The sequence below is a fragment of the Coenobita brevimanus genome, chromosome 78, assembly GCF_032717465.1.
Source record: "Coenobita brevimanus isolate Jiangsu-jjx chromosome 78, ASM3271746v2, whole genome shotgun sequence".
Classification (NCBI taxonomy): Eukaryota; Metazoa; Arthropoda; class Malacostraca; order Decapoda; family Coenobitidae; genus Coenobita; species Coenobita brevimanus.
Genome location: NC_137031.1, coordinates 30223762 through 30247950, shown reverse-complemented (window position 1 = coordinate 30247950; position 24189 = coordinate 30223762). Strand labels below are relative to the sequence as shown.

Genomic DNA, 24189 nt, shown 5'->3' with positions numbered 1-24189 from the left:
CTACAGTGTAACACTGAATAAACACTAAGTCACACCTCAGTCAGAGTTCGACTTATCAAAGATACCACCTCCTGCCAGGTCGACATACCAAGTTTTACTGTATGTACAGCCATCTCGCTTACAGTGCGTGAATATGGGCAATACAGCTTGCCGCACTTTATAAATCTGCACTTTGTGAAGCGTAGGATCCCATGTTAAAATGGCTATATGGGTGATACATCCTGAATTTTCGTGTATTGATTCACCAATACCTATCCCTAACTAAAATGCAGAAGGAAAACTTACAATAGAAACATGCAAGAGTAATACTGTATATTTATTATAAAAATTCAAGACCTTACCAACATTGTACAGAGGGTAGATAATGCAAATTGTTGTTGTGGTACTCCCATGCCCTGATTTTCGACATTGATAACTGATGATTTGCTTGACTGAACAAAAGAAATGGGGGAACATACCTGCAGTCTGAACAGCTCTTGAATTGCTAGTCCGAACACTTCATCCCTCCCTAGGTTTGAAACGAGCATGCGTGAACGGGATGTGGTGGTGCACACGGCTCTCCCTGTCTTCCCTCCATCACCTTTCTTCTCCCTCCATCCCTCCTCCATCCCCCACCACACTCAGCACTGCCAGGTGTGTCTCCCTCTCCATCCCTCTGCCTTCCCCCACCCCTGGTTGTTTAACTCCCTGTCCCCCCACCCTCCCTTACCCCAGCTTGTCTCCTGAGTGTGTGTTCTTACCTAATTGTTCTTACCTAATTGTATCTTTACAGGAATGAGTCAAGCTCGTACTGTCCCGTGTCTTAAACCATGTTTATCATACATATCCTTAAATTTGTGAATTGTTTTGGCACACTGTTTCATTTGGTAGTGCATTCCACTGATCAAGTGCTCTGTTTGGGAAACTGAATTTCGTCACATCTTTATCACCTCTCTTCTAATGCAGTTTTTTGCAGTGTCCTCTTGCTGATGCTTCCACATATGTTAAGTAATCATTTATGTCTATTTTCTCCTTTCTTGATATGCATTTATATAGCATTATCATGTCACCTCTTTTCCTTCTCTCCTGTAGTGTTGGTAGATTCAGTTTATTTAGTCTTTCTTCGTAGCTTAGATCCCTTAAGCTTGGTATCCATCTTGTAGCGGCCCTTTGAACTTTTTCAATCTTGTATATGTGTTTTTTGAGATGAGGACTCCAGACTACTGATGCATACTGCAGGGTTGGTCTGATGAATGATGTTATTATCCTTCTTAGCATGTCTTCATTTATGTATGTGAATGCTATTCTCATATTTGCAAGCAGTGTATCCATGTTCCGTACCTTCTCGCTGATGTGGTCAGCCGGAGATAGTCTGTTATTGATAATCACACCTAGGTCCTTCTCTCTTTCTGATGTGTGTAGGGTTTTATTTCCTAATGTATAATTCCAATCAGGTCTTTTTCCACTTTTACCAAACTTGATTACATGACACTTGTCCACATTGAATTCCATTTGCCATGTATTACTCCATTCATGAAGTTTATTTAATTCTTCTTGTAGCTCTTTACAAGAGTCTGTGTTAGTAATTCTCATTTGTATTTTTGCATCATCTGCAAACATATTTAGATAGCTTTAATTTCCATTGTTACTGTCTATATCATTTATATACACTAAAAACATGATTGGTGCCAGCACTGAGCCCTGTGGTACTCCATTAGTCACTTCTTTCCATGATGAGTAGTTTCCCCTTAGTACTGTTCTCATTTCTCTTTTTTTGAGAAAATCTTCCATCCAACAAAACAGTTTGCCTCGAATTCCTCCTTGATGGTACAGTTTCCATTAAAGTTTTTGATGTGGTACTGTGTCAAATGCTATCTTGAAATCTAAATAGATACTGTCCACCCATCCTTCTCTTTCCTGTATTGTGTCTGTTACTTTGTCATAGTAGCTCAACAGATTAGTAACATGATTTTCCTTTTCTGAAACCAAACTGTCTTTCTGTTATCATATTGTGCTCTTCTAGGTGACTTACCCAAGCTTTTCTTATAAGCTTTTCTAATACCTTGCTCACAACACTGGTCAGTGATACTGGTCGGTAATTGAGTGGATTTTGTCTATTCCCTTTCTTGAATAAGGGAACAATGTTTGCTTTCTTCCAAATATCAGGTAGTTTACCTTGATTCAAGGATTTCTTGAAAATTAAAAATACTGGTTTACTTAACTCCTTTGCACATTCTCGTAGCACCCAACATGAAATTTCATCAGGACCGTTTGCTTTTCCTCAGTCTAATTTACTTAACTCTTCCTGTTTTACTTTTTCTGATATTTGTATATCTGGTAGTATGCGTGGACATGCATGTTCCACATAGTCCCTCTCAAAATTTTCTTCTTCTGTAAAAACTGATTGGAAATTCTTATTTAGTGATTCACAAGTATCTTTCTCTTTGTATAGGTGATTCCCTCGTCTGTAATTGATTGTATTATATCTTTTACTTTGGTTTTGTTTCTGATGTAGCTGTAAATAGCTTTGGTTGATCACTACTTTTATTTATGATATCCTCCTCAAACTGTTTTTGGGCTTCCCTCCTTATTCTTGTATAATCGTTTCTTGCCTGTTTGTAATTATTATATGCCCATTCACTAATGTGTCTTCTGTATCTATTCCACAACAAATCTCTTCTTTCTTTTGATTTTTTACATTCTGTATTGAACCATTTCTGTGTTTTCTTATCTGCTTCTTTGTGCTGTGGGATGTACTTCTAGACTCCTATTTCATAAAATTCACAGAATTTTTTATATACAGCATTTAAATCTTGTCCTCTAAGCTCATTTTCCTAATCAGCTTCTAAGAAATACTTCTTTAGGTCATGATAATTTCCCTTTTTATAGTTTAGGCTCTCTGTAACTTTCATTGCTGTTAACTATGTCATATGCTATCCTGAATTTGCAATTTAGTACTGCATGGTCGCTTTTGCCGAGTGGAGGGTGATATATTAAACTGTCAGTATCATTTTCTTGCCTAGTAAATATGAGATCTAGCATTGAAGGTATATCGAGTCCTCTTTTTCTGGTGGTTTCCCTCACATGTTGCGTTAGGAAAAACTCTTGCATGAGATCCAGGAGCTTTTGGTCCCAACAGCTTTCTTGGCTTATTATATCTAGAGTATTCCAATTTATTTTTGTATTAAAATCTCCAGTTAGTATAATTCTTTCCGATTTCTCTTCCATTTTATGTAGTAATGCTCTTAAACTCTGAATTGTACTCTCTGCCAGGTCCTCATATTCGTCTCTTTCCCATGTGTTTGAACTGAGTGGCATGTACAAATTAGCTACAATTACTTTCCCTTCAGATGTGTTGATCTCTACTGCAATCAGTTCTACTTGTGAGGGTATATCTAGTTTTATTTCATTGACTTTTAGATTTTTCTTAGTTAATATTATAATTCCTCCTCCTTTTTTTAAGTTTCTATCTCTTCTCCATATATTATATTCCTCTAAGTTTAGTATGTCATTGGATATCCTTGGTGTTAATTTTGTTTCAGGTAGGCATATTATATGTGGTTCATTTTCTCTGACATAATCATTCATCTCTAATAATTTAGATACCATTCCATCCACATTTGAGTACATCAACTTAATCATCTTGTTTATATACTTGTCATGACTTGGTTCTACTACCTTTCTCCTTTTTATTCCCTCCTGGTTATGTACCACTTTCGTACCTGCAATCCTATTACTTTGTAAAAAAAATGTGTTCGTCTCCTCCTCTGATCTTCCCTCATTTTTTGTTTTTGCTTCCTCCCTCTTCTCTTTCAGTAATTCCAGTTCCTCTTCTGTTAGACATCTTTTTATCCATACATTTTTGAACTCCTCTTTTTCCATAAGATTCATTGCATTTTTTAGTATCTCCTCCACGGTGTTTACCCTCTGGAAAGTTACCTTTAGAGGTCTTGACTTGCATTTCTCGTATTTCCCTAACCTTTTGTGTTCCTCTATGTTTTTACTACAGATTTCCTCTGATACTTCTTTCAATAAGCTCATTACATTTGCCATCTCCATTTTGTCTCTTGAGATCTTGTTTTTTACTTCTTCCTCTTCTATACCAGTGATTACTATAGATTTGTTGATATCTACTGAATCTCTGACTAACTTCGGATTGTTTTGGATTATTCTTTTCACTTCCTTTTTAATGCTTTTTTCTTCCACCCTTGTTTCTAAGTCTTTCTTTACTTTCACCATTTCAGCATACGTGGTTTCCACATCATTTTTGTAACTTTGCACAGCTTCATTCACCTGTGTTATCTTCTCCTCAATATCACTGCTCTGGTCTATCAGACTGCTTACTTGCCTAATTGTCTCTGTATCATTTTTGAACTCTTCCATAATACTCTCGTGGTTGACTACTATACTTGCCATTTCACTCATTTTCCTCCTAAGTGTACTCAGTTCCACTGTTAGTTCACATATGGTTGTGTCTTTCTTGTTGACCTCCCTTCCAAGTTTTTCTATTTCTTCCTTTTGCAAGTGCATCTGATTTTTTATTTCATCAATTTCATTCTGGAAAGCCAACCCCAGAGTGTGTACACGTTCTACCAGTTTATTGTGAGTCTCCATTTCAACCAGTTCTTGGTAGAAATCATCATCTTGCTTTCTACCTTTATCCCTTTTCTTTTCCAAATTTGCTTTACTAAAGTATGTGGCCATTTGCAATACTAAAAGCACAGAGTACTTACATTCCCTGGGGCAGTTGTAGTTTAAACAAACAATCGGCTGACTGAGCGCATTCTTTCGCAACTCGGTTCTCTTTTCTGTTTGAACAAGTCTTGTTTAAACTTTTTATTTTTTATTTTTTTATTTTTTTAATAATAAAAAACCATTTAGTCTAACCTGGTACAGAGCTTGACTCATATAAAGATACTAATTTAGGTAATGCCTAATGTGTGTGTGTGTGTGTGTGTGTATGTGTGTAAGAGAGAGAGAGAGAGAGAGTGAGTGAGTGAGTAAGTAAGTGAGTGAGTGAGTGTGAGTCAGTCAGTGAATGAATGAGTCAGTCAGAGTGAGTGAGTCAGGAAGAGTGAATGAGAGAGTGAGTCAGTGAGAATGAGTGAGAGTGTATCAGGAAGAGTGAGTGAGAGAGTGAGTCACTGAGAGTGAGTGAGAGTGAGTGAGACTGGATGGGGGGATAGCAGAGCAGTTTGGCTTTCTTGTCTCCCTGCCTGTTCCCCCCACCCTCCTCCATTCCTGCTTGTCTCCCTTCCTGTCCTCCCATCCTCCCCCACCCCCACCTGTCTCCCTCCCCCACCCCCACCTGTCTCCCACCCCCACCCCCACCTGTCTCCCTCCCCCACCCCTGCTTATCTCCCTCCCCCACCCCCATTTGTCTCCCTCCCCCATCCTTGCTTGTCTCCTTCCCCCACCCTCATTTGTCTCCCTCCCCCACCCCCATTTGTCTCCCTCCTCCATCCATATGTCTCCCTCCCATCCCCCTGCCCCCCTCCCATCCCCCTGCCCCCCTCCACCCCTGCTTGCCTCTCTCCCTTTCCCCCTACCCTCCATCACCCCCACTTGTCCCCCTCCCCCACTCCAGCTTGTCTCCCTCCAGGCTCCCCACCCTCCCCTGCCCCTGCTTGTCTCCCTCCCCATCCCCCTGCCCTCCCTTACCCCTACTTGGCACACTGCCAGCTGCCTGCTTGTCAGTTGCCCTGATGCATCTCACACCACATGTCCCACCCAACAGACCTTCCTGCACGTGATGTTTGATGTCTCGTTTTTTAGCTGTAGTATTGTTTATGAAGATAAAAACATAGTCAGTGGTGTTTTAGTGGCAGTCTCATTGATTGAGTAAGGTCTATGAGAGTTTGGGTTTGGGCCTGAAATGCATCTCTGGCTTTTCTTCAGTATCTTTTAGGGAAAATTGCTTTGATATCCGACTTACTCACTGACTGAACACTCCAAGTGGTACCCAACACAGCCGAAAATCGAGTTATGGGTGTATGAGAAAAGTGCGGATAATTATTGACTCACCTTCACATATATACACATTATTTTTTCCCACAGGGTCCACAGTGTTTTCCATAAAAATTGATTATCAAGTTCCCTGGCTGCCCTTGAAGCTGATCTGGTCATTTCCTACATTATGCAGTACAAATTATATGAAAGAAATTATGATATTTGGAATACAACCTTGATGCAAAACAAATACTCCATGTTTAAGATAAGGAATATATACTGCAGGTCAGAGGCAGATAGTAGTATCTTTTCCATAATATTGTTCTTAGATCCGTCATATACCTTGATGTATTGTATAGTGTATTGTAGTATAGGTTTTTAAATAGAAAACTTAAAATAGTGAGGTTGTATTCATTCACTAAATAAACTATTAAGAGTTTTTTTTATCTTGTGGTGACATTTTTTTTCATAATATTATGCTGTAAAGAGTATATACTGTATTGTAATGAATATATCCTGTATTTTTTAGCATAGTGTTGGTGCTTGAGATGGGCACCTTCATGTGGTGGCACTGATATGATGGGTGTGGAGCAACCCAATCATACAAATTTCCCTCAGTCTCATCCTTATCCCCCAAAATGAGATTGATGGAGTGTTGAAGGACAGTTTCGACCAGCAAGGTTTCTTGTAAGCCAGGAAACTATTTACAGTACTGGGTGGTAACCATATAACCAACCCGTACATATTCCCAATGTGTCAACAGGTAGGTTGGTGGAGGGTTAGTGCCCCTCCTCATAAAAGAACTAAGTCAGAGACAAATGGCCACCTCTTACGGGATTATGGCGTCTGGCCATAGATAGATAGGTAGATAGATCCCGCATCTTTCCTGTTTTATTCTTGCTCTCTCCAGTTTCTTGTCACACATCTCCCATGCAACTGGAGGCCTTCTTTATGTAGCAGTACTAGTTACCTCACTCCCAGTGCACACATATTGTCCCTTGGTTTTCCATCACTCTGTCCATATGTTTGGGAGAACATGAATGATGAGGAGGTAACCATATATATATATATATATATATATATAAAGCATGTCACTGGGCATGCTGTTCACAGTTCTCATACTTTTGTACTTTTCCTTTTCTTAATTCTGGATCTTACCTGACCTCATTCTTTTAGGTGGGAGTAAAGATGATGATGGTGGTAATGGTGATGATAAAACGTGAGATATTTGCACAACAACCCCAGATCATCAGTATTAATTATAAAGAATTCAAGGTTAGAACTGATGGACTAAAATATAAGTAGACTGCAGGACTGAAAATATTTGTTGACTGGAATTAACGTATTATACTGAGTATGTATGCTGCACCTTGGGCTGTAACTGCCAGATATTTACTATTTTTCACAGCTTTTTCTGAGTGGCTTGCAAGTTTTCTTGTTTTCTGGTCTACACAGATTGTTTTAACACCTCAGCTGTTTAGGATAGCCTAGGGCTGAATGAAAATATCAGGTTTTTTCAGGTTTTACCCCATTTCTAGGTGGGAAAAGGATCAGAATGATGATAAAATAGCTAGGTGCAGCACTGCCAGTGATTGGGGTTTTAACACATTATGCTTTTGGTACAGTTGCTAGAAGAGTAGTATTGTAAAGAAACACAAGTATTAAGTTCAGAATATAGCATCTGTTCTGATGAGATGTACTTGCTTTCATGTATACACCTGACATTAGAAATGTTTGGGGTTAGCCAAAGTAAACATCATAGGGTAGCATTAGTTGAGAAAGTGCTACTTGTGATAGTTTTTTAAGTCTTGCGAGAGTTTCTGTCAGCTGAAAAACTTCTGATGTTACCCTGAATATTTTGCCCAGTTCACCAACTGTGAAAGTGTGCAAGCAGTAGAATGATTTGAGTCAAATCAAAACATTGGTGAAATTAGCAAGTCCGTTATATACAATGGGTTTTCATGTGCTTTTGCACATAACTTTAATTACCTTTTTCATGATTTTTGTGCATTTGCATATAGAAACTTCATACTGTTCATGCAAAGCATGTGGCAACCAGGGGGATAGGAGAATATTGCAATGCAGAAAGTGCATGAAAACCCTGAGGATATTAAGTGAAGATTTTTTGAGTTAAGGGGTTATCCAGTATAGAGGTTTGATGAGATGGGTCCTTATTGATATATATGCTGTACATAACAAAGGTTGTTATGCTGCCCAGATTTCTTTTTTCACAAGTTTCTAGCACCTGATGGGAAGTAATTACCAGGTTATAGCACTTGGTTTAGCTTCCAGTCCATAGAAAATGGTAGTGGAACCACATCCAACCTTAATATTGGGATTCCTTTAAGAGGAAGCACTGCATCATATGATTGATTAGTTAACCTCATTATTGTGGTGACCAGTAAATTTAGTTTATTCTTACTACTTGCAGGTGATATTATTGTAAATAGGAATTTCCTGTCATATGAAGGGACTTAATGAAAGCTATATCAAATGCTTTCAGTGCAAAAGCTCTCTCATTTCAGATAATATCATCTGGACATTGTAAGAATGAATTAAAAGGGATGTTCTTGGCTGAACTCATTACTGAGGATTTTATTTGTTAACCGCTTCTTGTTTTTTAGTTACTCTTGTTACTGCCAGATGGTTTTCTTCAGTCTAGGAAAGCCCTCTTGTTTTGAATAAGTTATTGGAGGTTGTACTTAATCTGCCGTGGTTTGTATCCGAGAGGTGACTGGAAGATTTTGTCATCTAAATGGTGCCACGGAAGTATGATGATCATCCATCCATCAGCCAATCCAGTATTGCCCCATCAGGAGCACTGGGACCCAGGGCTAGGCTACTCAGTCCAGACATTTGAGGTGGGAGTGAACAGTTATTTACATCTTAATAGCATTATGTGAGTTGTAAACCCCAACCCCTCCTCAGAAATAGGACTTCACGGCCCACAACCAGTCAGAGCACCGTAACTTCCAATGCCTATAAGCATCTGATATTAATATGTGTGTAACAGAGCTAATGCACTGCTTCTGTACACAGCATGATGGTCCATCCTTGGATCTACCTGCGTACACCAGAGAACTCTCTCAAAAAGTGGAAAATACTCAAGTGTGACAGGGGTAGCATGTGACTTGAGTGGTCTGAATTGTGGTAGCCTTCCCATGGACCCTCATATGTCCTCAAAAGGACACACACACATATATATATATATATATATATATATATGATACACTGTACTGTACAATGATTTCCAACATTGAGAGCTTATTGTATGATTGAGAAAACTTATTTGTATATGTTTATGATTTAAAGATATTCATTTAGCTTGTGTCTTGTAGTTTTATGGAAAGGGGATATATTACATGATTGATTTTGATGAGAGTAGTAACAAACACTTCTTTGACATATTAGTACAGTAATATGATGTAATGTGGTAGTTGCATATATTCTAAATGGCTTTGGCTGTTTCATAACACATCCTCGTTTGTGATTTATTCTGCACATTACACCTCAGTGCCTTATGTATGTTATGATTGCAAACTATGTCAGTACAGTATCAGAGTGCTATAAGTAACATACTAGAGAATGTTACAATGAATTAAGCAAAATAAATTTCTAAGGACACAGTGCTATGAAGCCTCCTGTGCCACCCAGGATACAGCCTAGTAACTGATCATGATGTGTTGATGGTAGTGGTAGTTTGGTATTGGTGGTGCTAGTAATGATAAAGTCATGAAATAGTGATACTGTATATTGTTAGTTGCATTAGTCACAGTTAAATAATGTATGTCACTATTGTATAATAAGATTAGTGCTTTTTTTCCATGTTTATATCTCTTTGTATATGCTTGCAATGTCTGATATAGTCTTTTCAGTTATAAAGGGTTCCAGATTTTTTATACTGGTGGAGTTTTAGTTGCATTTTTAGCGTTCCAAAAGATGGTAACCTAGCCTTAAACTCCTATGCCATGAAGGGTATTGTAGGGGATTGGTTGTTACTGTTTTTGTTTGATGGTGATGATTATTTTAGATTATTTAATGTAGAATCCAGAGCCACTGTTTGGCTGCCAGTAAGCTGTGACTAATTATATTTCATATGATATGGAAAATTTTAAATAAAGTTCAATATCTTTAGCAATTGTGTTGACTTGAGACCTTCCAAGAGGTTGAGTTGGGCTGCCAGTGGTGACTCTGGACAAAGATATTATCTCTTAGTAAATAGAAAATTTTCCAATACTCAGTAAATAGTAAGCTCTTGAGGCAGAGTTTGTTCCCTCTATGAAGTACTATTGTCTGCCTGCCTTGAGCCCATCTCAAACCTTTGTCTCAGTCATGGCCTCTCCATAGAAAATATGGGCTTTTTTTTTTTTTTTTTTTTTTTTTTTTTTTTTTTTTTTAATAGGTTGACTGATATACTGTAGTATGGTTTAGTATTTTGAAGAGTATCTTGTTGGAATTTAAGAATGCCAGCAAGATACCAATGTCAGTCAGTCGTGATGGGCCACTAAGGAGATAATACTCATTCCAGGTGTTGCCCCTGGACCCAGCTCAGCTCCGGTGGTGTCCAGTGTGGCTAATGCGGTACACACGGATGGCCCAAAGCCAGCACGACAAAACAACAACAAAACTTTGCATAGTGCCATTGTGACAAAGCCAACAGGTGATGCAGGTGTTGGGTGTCAGAGTGCCATCAAGGAACAAAGGGATGCCTCGACTACCACTGTTGTCACTTCAGCTAGACCCACAGAAATGGGACTGTCTGCCACCTACCGGGTTAAGCTTGGTGTACAGAAAAGTGGATCAGGAGGAGAATCTGATAATTGCGAGACATGTAACAGTCAGCAGGTTTCGAAAAGTTGTCCAGAGCCTCCTGCTGCCAGTGTGTCGGTAGTGACTGCTCCTGGGGTGGCACGGCTAGGGGGAACAACTGTAGTGCAAGCATGGGGACATTCTGAGAATGTGATACAAAGCCAGTGTGGGGGGCTGGTAAGTGTACCCCCAGGCTTTCAGGCCATTACCCATCACACAAAACATGAACTTTCTAGCCAAGCAACTTCTCCTGACTTGTCACACACCACTCAGCCTCACACACCTACCACACAACTAACACAGGTTCAAAGCCCTCCTAGTGTAATAAGTACACAACTTTCATCCACTCAGGTGCAGCACAAAAAGCAAGTGCAGCAACAACTGCAAGTGAAGGTGAGCCAGCAGCATCAACAAGGAGGAATTCAACAGTGGCGATTCTGGCCCACAGCTGCCCTGCCGCAGCCACTCCATCTCCCTCCAAAAATGCAAAAGGAAGAATCAGAAAAATGCAAGCCATATGATGGGAGCAGCCCTGCCTGTAGCAGTGGAAATCAGGCAGCACATCAGCAGCAGTACCCATACAGTATCAGCCCAGCTGCTCTCTTCCATATGGCCAGCCAGGCAGCTGGTGGGCAGGTTAGTGCAGTTATGGTGCCAGGAAGTAGCCAGGCTGGAGTTGCAGGCAGCAGATCTGGACTGTTGGGGTCATCTGGACCATCAGAAGACACCAGCAACACCAGCACACCAGCACATCCACCCCCTGGTTTTTCAGCACCAGTAGCCATCAGCTATCACAGTCATACCCATACCGGGGACCCTATACCTGTCAATAAACTTGTGATGGGTTCACCACTGTATCGGTCATCAGTCTCCCAGTCAGATGGGCAGACTGGGGAAAACTCCAGTACACAGTCATTCCTAACAGTGAGCCAGGCAGGGAGTGGACCCCTGGCAGGTATATACTTACACCAGGTAGGTGGTGGCACCCCCTACCCTAGCCTGGCTTTAACTTCACACACCATCCCAGACACCACCCTCACTTATCACACCCGCCACTACCTCACCCAGCAAATGGCTCAGGGACCCCATCAGGCTCCCCACCGAGCTATGGCTCAAGGTCCCCACCAGGCTATGGCTCAACAGGCTGTGACTCCTGGCCCCCACCAGGCCATGCCTCAGGGATCTCATCAGGCTGTGGCTCAGGGTCCCCATCAGACTGTGGCTCAAGGTCTCCATCAAGGCATGACTCAGGGTGTGGCTTCAACAGTACCTCCTGGAGTGCCACAGGGAGGGGCAGGGGTCCCCTTACCACCCTCAGGCCTCCCAGTATCTTTGTCTCAAGGCTTAAGTCCAAGTGTTTCCCAGGTAAACCTTGGAACTGCCTTGTCTCAAGGAATAGCAGGCATGACACTTGGACATCCATTGCAGCAGCACACTTTCCCTCAGCCTGGTTTTCCTCAACAAGGGTATCAGGTAAGTTTTGAGGTTTCAGAAAAGTTGGTCTTCATAATGGTTTTCCTTAATATGAGATTCTCCTTCCTACATATGCACCATGTATTAACTAATTTTGTCTTAATTCTTACATCATTGAGTAAAACTGACAGGATAAACAACTTAGTCATTTGATATAGTCATTGGGTTAGGAAATAAAGGTAGATAAATACTGAACATTGAAGAGCTTTAATGGGGGTAGCAAGGATTTTTTTTTCACTCTCTCAAATGTTGCATTAAGATAAGTGGTTGTTGTGTCCCCATTGTGTTCATTGTCAGTATAGTTGGGAATGAAAATTCAATATGAATGTACTGGAACAGATCATGATAATGACAGAGAGTAAAAGAGTTACTTGAGCAAGTATGTGAGTGAAAGGAGTAAAAGAAGCCAAAGAAGATGGCTTAATATGATGATTAGATGTATGAGAAAGCAGTGAATGGAAGTTGAGGTTGAAGGTTGACAAGGGATGGAAATTGTAGTATGAATTAAGTATGGAGATAAACATGGTAAGGAATGCAAGCTCTTTTAACTTTACATACTACAAAAATTTTTTACTCGCACATTTGCAAAGTGACCTGTTGTACTTGAGTACTTTCTCCTTTATGCATGCAGAGAGATGCAATGCATTAGCCTTGAGATGGAGGGATGGGGTGGAGAGGTATATGAGAGAGGGGGGTGTGAGTTGGGAGCAGGGCAGTGAAATGGCCAGGGACAGGGCGACGTGGAGGCAGTTTGTTTGTGGCCACCCCGAACGGGATTGAGGCGTCTAGCAATAGATAGATAGGTAGATAGTCTGGTGGATTAGTGCATTAAGATGCTCCAAACAGATTTGGCCCATAAAATTCAACATCCAAGAGATGGTTGAGGTTTATTTCTCATGTAATGCCACTGAGGAAAACAACTGGTCATTCTGCCTTAAATGTCTGGTCCAAGTAGCCCAGCCCTTGACCATTATGCTCCTGATTGGGCAATGCTGGGTTGAGTATTGGATGGATGTACTAAATGATGCAGATGGTGGGGATAGCTTTTCCGTATGGGGTGGAGCCAAGTATAATAAATGATTGCTTGCAGACCTCTCACTGGGCATTCTTAGACAGATCTCTTACTTTCATATTCACCCCTTCTTCCTTGCAAGTGTACTTATTTTGTTCAGTTGTACTATAAATTTAAAGAAGATACTGTAATTCATCTGTTTATTGCATTCAGATGGCAGTAGGTGGTGGGAGTGGATATTACCCAGAATTTGTGGTGAGTGACCCAGGGCTGCAGAATCCTTCAGCAAGCACCCAGCAAGGACAGCCAGCTTCTCTACCAGCAGAAATGATGACGGATGTAGCATTCCAGCGTGCAGAAGTATACGATAATGGCTCTGCATTACAGCCTTTCCCACAATTTTTGTCCTCCACCCTTCCACAGCACCAGAATCTTTTGTCTCAACCTCACCCTAGCCTGTCCCATCCACTACCAAGTCTTGCACAGCCTCACTCCACCCTTTCTCAGCCTCATCCCAATATGGCTCAGTCTCACCCTAGCCTCCCCCAGCCTCACCCTGGTCTTGCACTGCCCCCGCACCACAATAATGGACCTGCCCCACCTTACACACCTGCATCACTACTTTATATTGAGGGAGAAAGGGACACCAGTCAGGTTATCCGGTAACTGCTAAATATGATCACAGTCCTCTATTAGTTCCACAGGTATTTTAGATTTTTAAAATTTGATCTCTCGTCAAGTATGAATATTAATTACATGCAAAGATATGAACACTTTTAAGAAACTTTTAGCATCATGCCCTTTCTGTAGTAGAGGTAGGGCCCAGCTCATGTACACAAACTATCAACACCACCTCCAGCTAAACCATTTTAACCTTCTGACATAATTGGTGGAATGGTGGACTATAAATTCTGTGGTCCTTAGTTCCAGTTTGAAGACCTCAGTGATTCACAGGCTACTACTCTTCCATTTGTGATAACAGGATGGTTCAGTTTGGAAGAGATGTTACAGACAATTTCTACATATGGTTAATGATCTCCCCAGCACTAGGTCATCCATGGTAATGGTCCCGTTCAGTGCTCAGGGCTGACAAGCTTTTTTCTTGTTTTTTATTTGTAGTGCTAATTTTACGTACTTCAGAAAACTTACTGACTGTTCTGAATAGCAGTGCAAAGCCATTGTGGAGATGCACTGCCTGTTGACTTTGGTATTCTCATACTTTATGTATGATTTTAATTATTATCTGTATGAATGTGAGTACAAAACTGGATGCAGTTTGTTGTTAATTTTATAAAACCTTGTTTGGTCATCCAGCTTTGGAAGAGACTAAGATTTTAGTCTTTTGTTGAGTGTTTAAGCTTTAATATATTTTACAGACAATTAGAGTATGTAAAAAGAGAGAGAGAGAGAGAGAGAGAGAGAGAATAGGTTTTAAACAACAGACTTTAGAGTGAAAATATTGTAATTTTTAGGAAGATTATAAAGCAATATACACTATGTCTGTATACACATTGTCATACATACATATATACATACATTATGTACTTACATATATATTTATACCAATGTAGACTGAATTTTTAGTGTACTATGTTCCATGGTCTATAACACTGGCTGTATTGCTCTTTAGTGTTAGCCATTTTAAGTATTTAAAGAGAAGTATATATGGTTGGTGTGGCCAGAAGTGATGAGGCAGTGAACAGTGCAGAGCTTCTGTTATTGTTAGTGTGGTACTCGTTGAGTCTGGTTCAGTCAGACCCTGGCCTGAGCTCAGGCTGGCTGTCAGGATATCACCTCACAATCTTTCAACTGTCGAGGGTACAAATTTCTTGATGTACAAAATGCTTGCAAAATTTACTTCTGCCATATTGTTCTGTACACACATATATATATATATATATATATATATATATATATATTTATGTTGAAAACAGTTGTATACATTTTATATATATATATATATATATATATATATATATATATATATATATATAATGTTGAAAACAGTCTGCCTTAACTTGATAAAAGGAAGGAACCAGTTAATTTTTCACTGTAAATGAAGGTACTGTACATTTTCAGCTGTTAGCTCAGTGTCTTGGTAACATTAATTATGAATTGCATTTTCATACACCCACTGATAACTTTTTGTACCTGCCCTAAAGTACCTTACATTTCCTCCAAAGCCATGTTGAAGGAGCACTTCACCTTCTATAGAGGCAGCTTGAAAGAAACAAAATAACTTGGCCATATATGTTAAACGCTCACTGATCCTACAGCACTAACACTGTCTACTGTATTTTTGTAAAATTTGAGAAACCTTTGATAGGAATATTTATTTATACCACCTTTGTAAGGTTACACATTTATTTAAATACGCAAAACAGGCCTCAGCGAATTTGGTGCATTCACAGCCAGTAAAGAAGGCTTCTAGTTTTTTTCATTTAAAGAAGATGTGCAGTGCCATCTGCCAATCATCCACCCCTCTTCTTGTAAATGTTTGGGGTCAAGTGCAGTACAATAAACCCTCCAGAAACAGAAATGAGTTGCTAGAAATAGCACTGGCAAATTTATTGTTCCTTTTTCATTAAACCCTTCAGTCTGACAACATGTATAGTGTATATACTGTAATATTAATTCTTGCTACCTCCAGTCAATTTTGTTAACTTTTGGGCAACAGTATTCTGTGGTGGGGTTAGAAACAGTGTCCATTATCTTCACATTCAGATATCTCTCCGTACGGTGAATAAAATCATTTAAAGGCAGCAAGAATATTATGTAATAAATGTCATCAGACTAAGGGGGTTAAATGTTATGGAAACTGCATTGTGGAAGTTATTTTAGACTCCAGGAAGTTTCTTGGTCCGTATTCTTGTCACTGTGGGAGGCATTCTGGCCCATGTTCCCTGCAACATACTCTCCACTCGGCACTTTTAAACTGTTTTCTTATGTATGCTGCTTACCATATCATTTATCAAGGCTCCAACTTGCTTACATGCATCAGCCTTGATCATCTAATGGTGCCTGTCCACATTGCTCAGCTCAGTCTTTAGCAGCCTCCCTATTCAGTCTCCTCTGTAACCTCGTCCCAGGTTATTTTTGGTCTTCTTTTGCAGCCTGGCCCCCAACGTTCACACCTTACTTTCCACACCCAGTTGTTGTTCTCTGTCCTCTCAAAATACCCAGACCATCTCAGTCTACCCCTCCTCATCACAATACATTCTAGTCCTATCCATCCTCTCAACTCAATCACAATCCTAGCCCTCCCAGTCCTTGAATTCAAGGACGCAATACACATCCATCAAATCATTGTCATTTCTGTATTTGAGCCTATGAATATTCTCTTTGTTGCCCTGATCTCACTGCCATACAATATTACACTCCTACCATATGCTGCATACAAAGATCCCTTAGCACAGAGGGAGAATTTATATCTTATTAATAATGATGTAGTATGTGTAAATTACATACAAAAATATATTAAGTATAGTACAAACTCTCAGATTTGAAATGCTTGGTCAAGGAGCTTGATGGAAAATGGAATATTTTGGAAAGTAGAATTATCATGATAACTATGAGTAGTCATGTAAAAAATATCCCATTTTACCATTAACAGTATATGCATATATGTCTCTTGTATCAGCAATATCTGTTGTTATACTTATGCTTAAATAAACTGTGTCATTACATATGCATTGACTGTCGCAAGACAGATGATATTAACACCCCATATTGCATGAAAAATATCTTAGAAAGTGAAGGTTTTGGGAAATGAGGTGTTCGGATTTGAGAGGTTGTACTAAGGTATATCAGCTACAGAAATAAACTAGTAAGGAAGAGATGGTAGGAAGCCTCTTAAAACCCTTTGCCATGATGACATATCCTGTATGTCACTTCTATGCAATGGGAGCGTACGAGGACTTACCCAGGACATCAAAAGCCAATACTTTACTTTAGGGATGGCAGAGGGTTGTCTAAAGCTTCCTAGCTCCTCTTCCTACTAATTGGATGTGTTACTGGTGGGAAGATAAACTCATGGCAAAATGGTTAAGGTGTTAGTTTGTGGCAAAGTTGTCAATGAATGAGACAACAAGCTCTTGACACCAACAGAATTTTGGTAACTCAAGATGATTACCATAGTTGCAATGAGTTGCAGATATCCAGAGGTATTTACAGTATCAGTAATATATATGCTATTTTGATTGACCATACAAGTCAAGATGCTGGTGATTTGAGTTACTGTACAGGCAGCCATCCATGTTTGTGGGCTCACTGTGTATAGGTTCAATTATTCATGAGATAATAAACCACCTCAACGTACACTTGAAACAAGTAGCTACTAATGTCTGATAATGTTTGGGGTTAGTGCAAAGGGTTTTAGGGAATCACATAGTTAAATTATGACTACATGTGTTGTTGGGGAAGAGGGCATTAATTATACATGGATTTTTGCCATTCTTGGCTTAGTTTGGAACCTCACCCCTCCAGATATGGAGGGCCAGCAGTATTTTGTATTACTGTAACATGTTGAACCTCAGTTTTATTTCTAAATGGATTTTCATTTAATTTTAGGATTTTCATGGAATTTAACCATGAAGTTTATTAAAAAACTTCCTCATATTCCCCATCTTAGCCCCTTTAGAATGGTGACATCTTGTATATTTTATTCTTGTATATTTTATTCTTGTATTCATCAGACAATCATACTGTACTTTGCTTAGGAAGAATCCATATGTAGTGGAGGGGTTACTGAAGGGTATATTCAACCCTTCTTGTTCAAAGGGTCTCCTAACCTTCTAAAATTACTGAAGGTATCTGTAATAAACCTGTGTCCAAGCTGTAGTGACAGCCTTTCCTAGGTTTGAACTCTGATGCAAATGGAGGCTTTTAGATTTTCTATTCCATTTGGATGAAGTAGACCCGTCATTTACCCTCAAATGCACTGGGCAACACTAGCATAAACTGGGGCTCCTACACCTCGGAGGGGATCAAATGGAATTGGCTTCTTACATTTTATCTTTTTCTTTTCAGTAGTAAGAATCCTAACATCTCAGATAAAACAAGGACAATCTGTACTCTTTACCTTTGCCTCCCCTCCATGTTTTTCTCTCCCTGTCTTTAGCATTCCTGTCAGTTTGGCAGAAATATTGAATCATCTTATGGTATAGGATTCAAACCATGGAAGCATTATATATTCCACCCAGTTCAGTTTATTCACAAGTTTACCAATCAATGCCACATCTGGGAATCCATCCATCCATCCATCCATCCAATCCTACGTCGCCCCATAATGAGCGTAGGAACCCGGGGCTAGGCAAGATGGTTCTGACATTTGAGATGAGAGTGACCAACCTCACTCATCCTGAGTGGCATTACGTGAGCAATAAACCCCACTCACCCCTTGGATATTATAATACACATGCTCAATCCAATTGGAGCACCTTAATTACCCACTAAACCACCAGGCGCCATAATTTGGTTATATGGTTACCACCCACCGTAGTAAATGGTTTCCTGGTATACAGGAAGCCAATTGGCTTGTTACTTAGTGTACAGTCACCCATAGGCAGAAGGAAGAGGAAAGAATGAAGGAAAGAAAGATAGAAGAGGGAGTGTTTCTGATATAATACAGTACTTGCATGTAAGGGGGTGACCCTGCCAACTATGTACTGTACAACATTCTTACTTCATTGTAGCAACCTAATAATTATGTTTATCTTAAGAGAGTTTTTTTTGTATTGGAGGGATTAGATGTAGTCTTCATTAACCCCTTCAGTACTTGAGGGCTCTCCTAAACTCAGTAAAACCATATACTGTAACAGTTCGACTTTACCCCTACTTGCTTTGACCTCCGTACTCATTCCCTCTTGTGCTTGGATCTCTCTCTGGTCACCATTAATTTCTCTTTGCTCCTCTTTTCTCACATATATATCCTGTCACTCTTCTGCCATGCCTATCTTTGGTGATAGCTCCAAGTTTTGCCATGGTGTTGGGTTTGCTGTTATGTTCCCTGACTCCTTCCAAAGTGCTCTTCCTTCCATTTCAAGTATTCTTACTGCAGAACTGTATGCTATTCTTTTTGCCTTGAAGTCTCTTCATAGATTCTCTTCATCCACAATTGTTATCTTCTTTGATTCTCTTAGTGTGTTCTTTTCCTTACCTCATCTTCTCATCCTCTAATCACCCAAAGTCAGTAGTAGCTGTTCTGTCTTTCTGCTCAGAAAAAGTCTCTTCACTTCTGGTTTCCTAGCCATATTAGCATTATTGGTAATGAACAAGCTTACTCGCAGGCATGTTCTTCTACTCTCTTCTCTCGATCCCCTCTCCACCCCATTCCTGCTCGATTGATTTCCACCTCTAATCCCTCTCCTCGATTACTGTTTGCAGTCCTCATGGGACCTGCTGGTTAACAACAGACTTCATTGTGTTAAACTTTCATTTCTTACCTGGCACACATCACCCCATCCCAGTCATGGATGGGAGACTATTCTTGCTCATCTTAAACTTAGTACTGTTAAACCTTCAGTTCTTGCCTGGCACACGTCGACCCATCCCAGTCATCGATGTGAGACTGTCCTTGCTCCTCTTTGTTTGGGTTATACTCACCACATTCATGGTCATTTAATGATCCATGACCCTGAACCCCTTTGTTCACACTGTAACTGCCCCGTGACTATCCATCACCCTTTTCTTCATTGCTCGTCTTCACTCCAACACCATCTCTCAGCTTTCCCCATCCTTTCTTCACTACTGTCCGTCAACCCCCACTTCTTTCTGATTTCATGGGTGATTCTGTCACTGCTTTTATCAGTACAGTATTATCACTTTTCTTACTGCTCTTCCCATCATACATTTAATGTAATTATTTCCCCTGCTCCATTGTGCCTTAGTGCCATATTGCCATATTATGGCTTGGTGCTAGTTCTTCATTATTCCTTCCTTCACCAGCTGAGTCAATATCCAGGCAGATAATGCATTAATGAGTTGCTGAATAGTGTGAGAGTATTTAGAAATTCTTCTTCTTTGAAACATTTGAGTCCAGAGATGATACTGTATCATAATTTCAGTTTCTTGTCACCAAGGCTCTGGAGTGATAGCAAAGCATATTTGGAGAAGTAAAGTGGTCTCTCTGTAGAAATGGTGGTGAAACCTTAAGGGTCTATTCTAGATGTAACAGAAGAATGCCAGAGATGAAATATAAAATTTCACTCTCTCACCCTGCCATCATTCTAGTGTGCTTGTCAGTATGGTATGTTCAGAATTTTATTTTGCATGATTGTAAACACTGTTTTCGTTTGTGTTAAAAACTTGAAAATGAACAGGTACAGGACTTATGCTTATAAATGTATTTACCTCTTCAACAACAAGCACACAGTATTGATTAATGTTTAAGCAAACTTGTCAATGATAGATTCAAGAAGTACAGTACAGTATGCAGTTTTAATCTCATATGGTGGGAAAATGGTAATGCATTGGACTTGAATAAGATGATGATAAGTCTTTACCAGTTTTGTTGTAAGTTAGTACTGAAAGTGTTGGAGCCACTATAGGTTTACAGTGTATGCCACACACAATATGATATATCACACTAAAGTTTGTCAGTGCTGTCCCTGCTTGCACCTCCCAGTAAATTTACAATTACAAAGACTGTACCTGTACCATACCTCTTTGTGTGTTAAGTGTTTGGTTGGTTTGGAAATCACCGTCCTTGTATCTGATAAGTATTAACCAAAAGCAATAAAAATGCCTGGTAGAAGTCTTCAAGAAAGTGAGATGACTAAGGCCAAAGTGTGGTGAGGATGTGCAGTTTTATTTTCTGTAAAAACATGGTCATATCCAGAACCTTTTTAGCAAGACTTGTATATCCTTAATATTACTCTCCTTTACGAATCAGACATTTATATATCACCGTGAAGAACGTCCTGCATGAGTTTCCTGCATTGTAATTGCAGCACAATCCCATTTCCGTAACAATATATACTTTAATAGGAACTAAATACATTGTAGTGTATATGCAGTTCATTCTTGATATACTGAACCATCTTTTAATGAATTTTGGTTTTAATGACCAGCTTGAGTTGGCCAAACATTATGTTCATTTAATGAATTTCGTTCGGTAAAAGAACGGACGCGTGGGAAACGCCAACCAGCATGGCATGATGAACAAACATAGATTTATCCAAGGCCTACTTGCAGTCTTTCTTTGTGGTGCAGTTACAGTACAGTAATCCCTCAATTATCCAACATAACAGAGCCAAAGGCATGTCCGGGAAATGGATCCATCTGGATGATGGACTTCTCCCATGGCCCTTCTTTGTACATAAACTAACTTTGAAAACCAGTGTAAAAGGCCACTACATTACATCATACAGCACATGTTCCTGTTGTTTAACCCGTACCTTGCTGGAAAAAAAAAAACTGATACCCCTTTACTCTGGTCGATTTTGGATTTTTTTTTTTCCTGGCTAAATGGGCTTAATATATCAATATAAGATCCCTGGCACTAATAAGAGTAATCGTTAAGGCCAGAAAGTTGGATCAATTGAGTAGGGTTAGTGTCACTTTACCTCTTAAATCTTCGAGGTTACTGAGAGAGCAGAGTGGCTGTGAGCATGTGAACCGATTTTGGATTTGTTTTTTGGCTAACTGGACCTAATACATCAATATAAGATCCCTGGCACTAATAAAAGTAATCACCAAAGCCAGAAAGTTGGTTGAATCGAGTCAGGTTGGTGCCACTTGACCTCTGAAATCTTGAAGGTTACTGAGACAGCAGCGCAGCTGTAAGCCTGTGAAGACTGTCACTCGCCTGCTATGCTCCTAAATCAGTGTCGTAAGCATAGCGGAGAAAAGTCTGAAGTTAGCGAGATATGTTATTACCTTCCATTTTACTTAAGTTGCTTGCAATGACTTCTCAGTGCTGCAGGACATAGATCTACATCACTAGCGTTTCTGAAGGAGACGAAGCTCAACATCGCTAGCGCAGTACAGGTTAACACTACTCTATCTCATAGGAGCTGTTTCCTCCTGTCTTCCCCTTCATCTCCTCAACCATTTTCTTTGCAGCTTCACCTTGGCCATCACTAAGTGATGGTCCGAGACTCCATTCCCCCACCCTCTCCACACTCTTGCATCCAACACTTATCTTCTCATTCGCTCATCCACACACACGTAGTCTATCATTGCCTTTCGTTCAACAAGTTCACTATCCATCCTCCTCATTACTCTCCATGTATACCGGTGGATCATCTTATGTCAAAAGTAGGTGTTGGCTATTGCCAACCCCTTACCACCACAGATGTCCACCAAAGCACTACCATTCCCATCTGCTTCAGCTGGCACACCCCACTGATCAACCACTCCATCCACTCGTACATTCCCAACTTTGCCATTCATGTCTCCAGTCAAAACCACTCTCTTGCTCCTCTCAGATTTGTCCATCCATGCTTCTACTCTCGCCCAAAACTCATCTTTCACTCTTGCCACTCGGTCCTCTGTCGGAGCATACACACACACAATCGCCCACGCTTGTATACCTACTTTCATCCTCACCCATACAATCCTTGCACCCACTGTTCCATACTCTCTTATATTCTACTTCCACTTCTTGCTTATCATCAGACATACTCCCTCTCTTGTCCTCTCATTCTCATTAACTCCTGGACATATACCTAAACCATATTCCCATTATCTCACCCTTTCACTTTTCCATTTAGTTTCAGTCAATCCACACATATCCACTCTTGCATCCTCAAGTACCAGAACAACCTCTCTCTCTCTTTCACTTCATCATTCACTCCTCTGACATTCCATGTTCCCACCCTCAGAATGTCCTTTGTCCATTCCTTAGTCGTCAATGTATGGTCCGTCCGGGTCCGAGGCGCTTTATTCGCTTTTTTAGTTAGTTCTTTTTACGGGGTGGGGCTTTAACCCACCACCACTCCTTTTAGTTGCCTCGTACAACAAGCAGGGATACTGGGGGAGTATTCTTGAAACCCCCCTACCCCCAGGGGCAATATGATTACCACAGCCTGATATTATCACTCGAAACACTATTCTATGATTCTCAAATAGTTTGGAATCCATATTCCAAAAAAAACACTGTGAAAGCAATGAAAATTACAAGCGTGTATGACCTTCCCACTTGCACTCGTTCGCCGCTGGTGTTCTGTCATTTATTATTCATAAAAACTCACACTTTATATTTCTATTATTATATAACATATATATATCTGCAGTTTTTATCCATAAGTTTCCTTCAGTAATAGTAGTTTATTGTCACTGTAGGCATTCAATTTCCCTTTCAGTAAAATACGTAGCATTCACTTTCTCATCCGGTATACTAGCGTTGAGAGTGAATCTGTCACCTTCACTTCCACTTTCATAACTCATAGTATTCATACATGCTAGAGTGAAACTTTCACTTTCATTGCTCCTAGTATATATACTCTTATTCTTATATTACTACTCATTTACATTTCTATTTACATTCTCTATTTTATTTACATTATTTACATTTCTATTTTATTTACACTGTGTTATGCACTGTCACTTGCAGTAACTTATAAAACTATTTTCCACTGTTCTCTTATATTTACATTCATTGCTTTCATTTGCTGTTTACACATTATTTTCATTTCCACTTGCACTGTTTTAATCACCAGAAAGATCGTTGTCACTGTCTATCATTTTCATTGACAAATTAGCCAGTTGACGTTCCACAGCAGTCACTTAGCCCTTTACCTCTTTCCACACGGGTTTAGTAGGGGGTAGAGGTCACAGGGCCCTTTGCATGGGGCTAAAAAGTGGCGGCATTGGACAGGCGCGAATCCAACATGGTTTCACCTTGAAAGACGACAGTAAACTGAATACAGTGTGGTGGCCTAACCGCCTAGGGGGAGTGCAATGCTGCCAATGTCAGCGTGGTGACAGTTGCTAATATATACGCTACGAAATGATTGGCAGGAAAT

General features: G+C 40.0%; 1 protein-coding gene across 1 annotated transcript in view; it reads left to right on the top strand.

Moving 5' to 3' along the window:
- Positions 1-13918, top strand: part of LOC145408784 (uncharacterized) — a 197722-nt gene extending 183804 nt beyond the window's left edge. Inside the window, exons 23-26 of the mRNA XM_080279433.1 lie at positions 8968-9047; positions 10457-12210; positions 13436-13664; positions 13719-13918. Of these exons, the coding sequence (XP_080135559.1) occupies positions 8968-9047; positions 10457-12210; positions 13436-13664; positions 13719-13888 (2233 nt within the window). The 3' untranslated portion in view covers positions 13889-13918. The remainder of the gene's footprint in view (positions 1-8967; positions 9048-10456; positions 12211-13435; positions 13665-13718) is intronic.
- The last annotated feature ends 10271 nt before the right edge of the window (positions 13919-24189 follow it).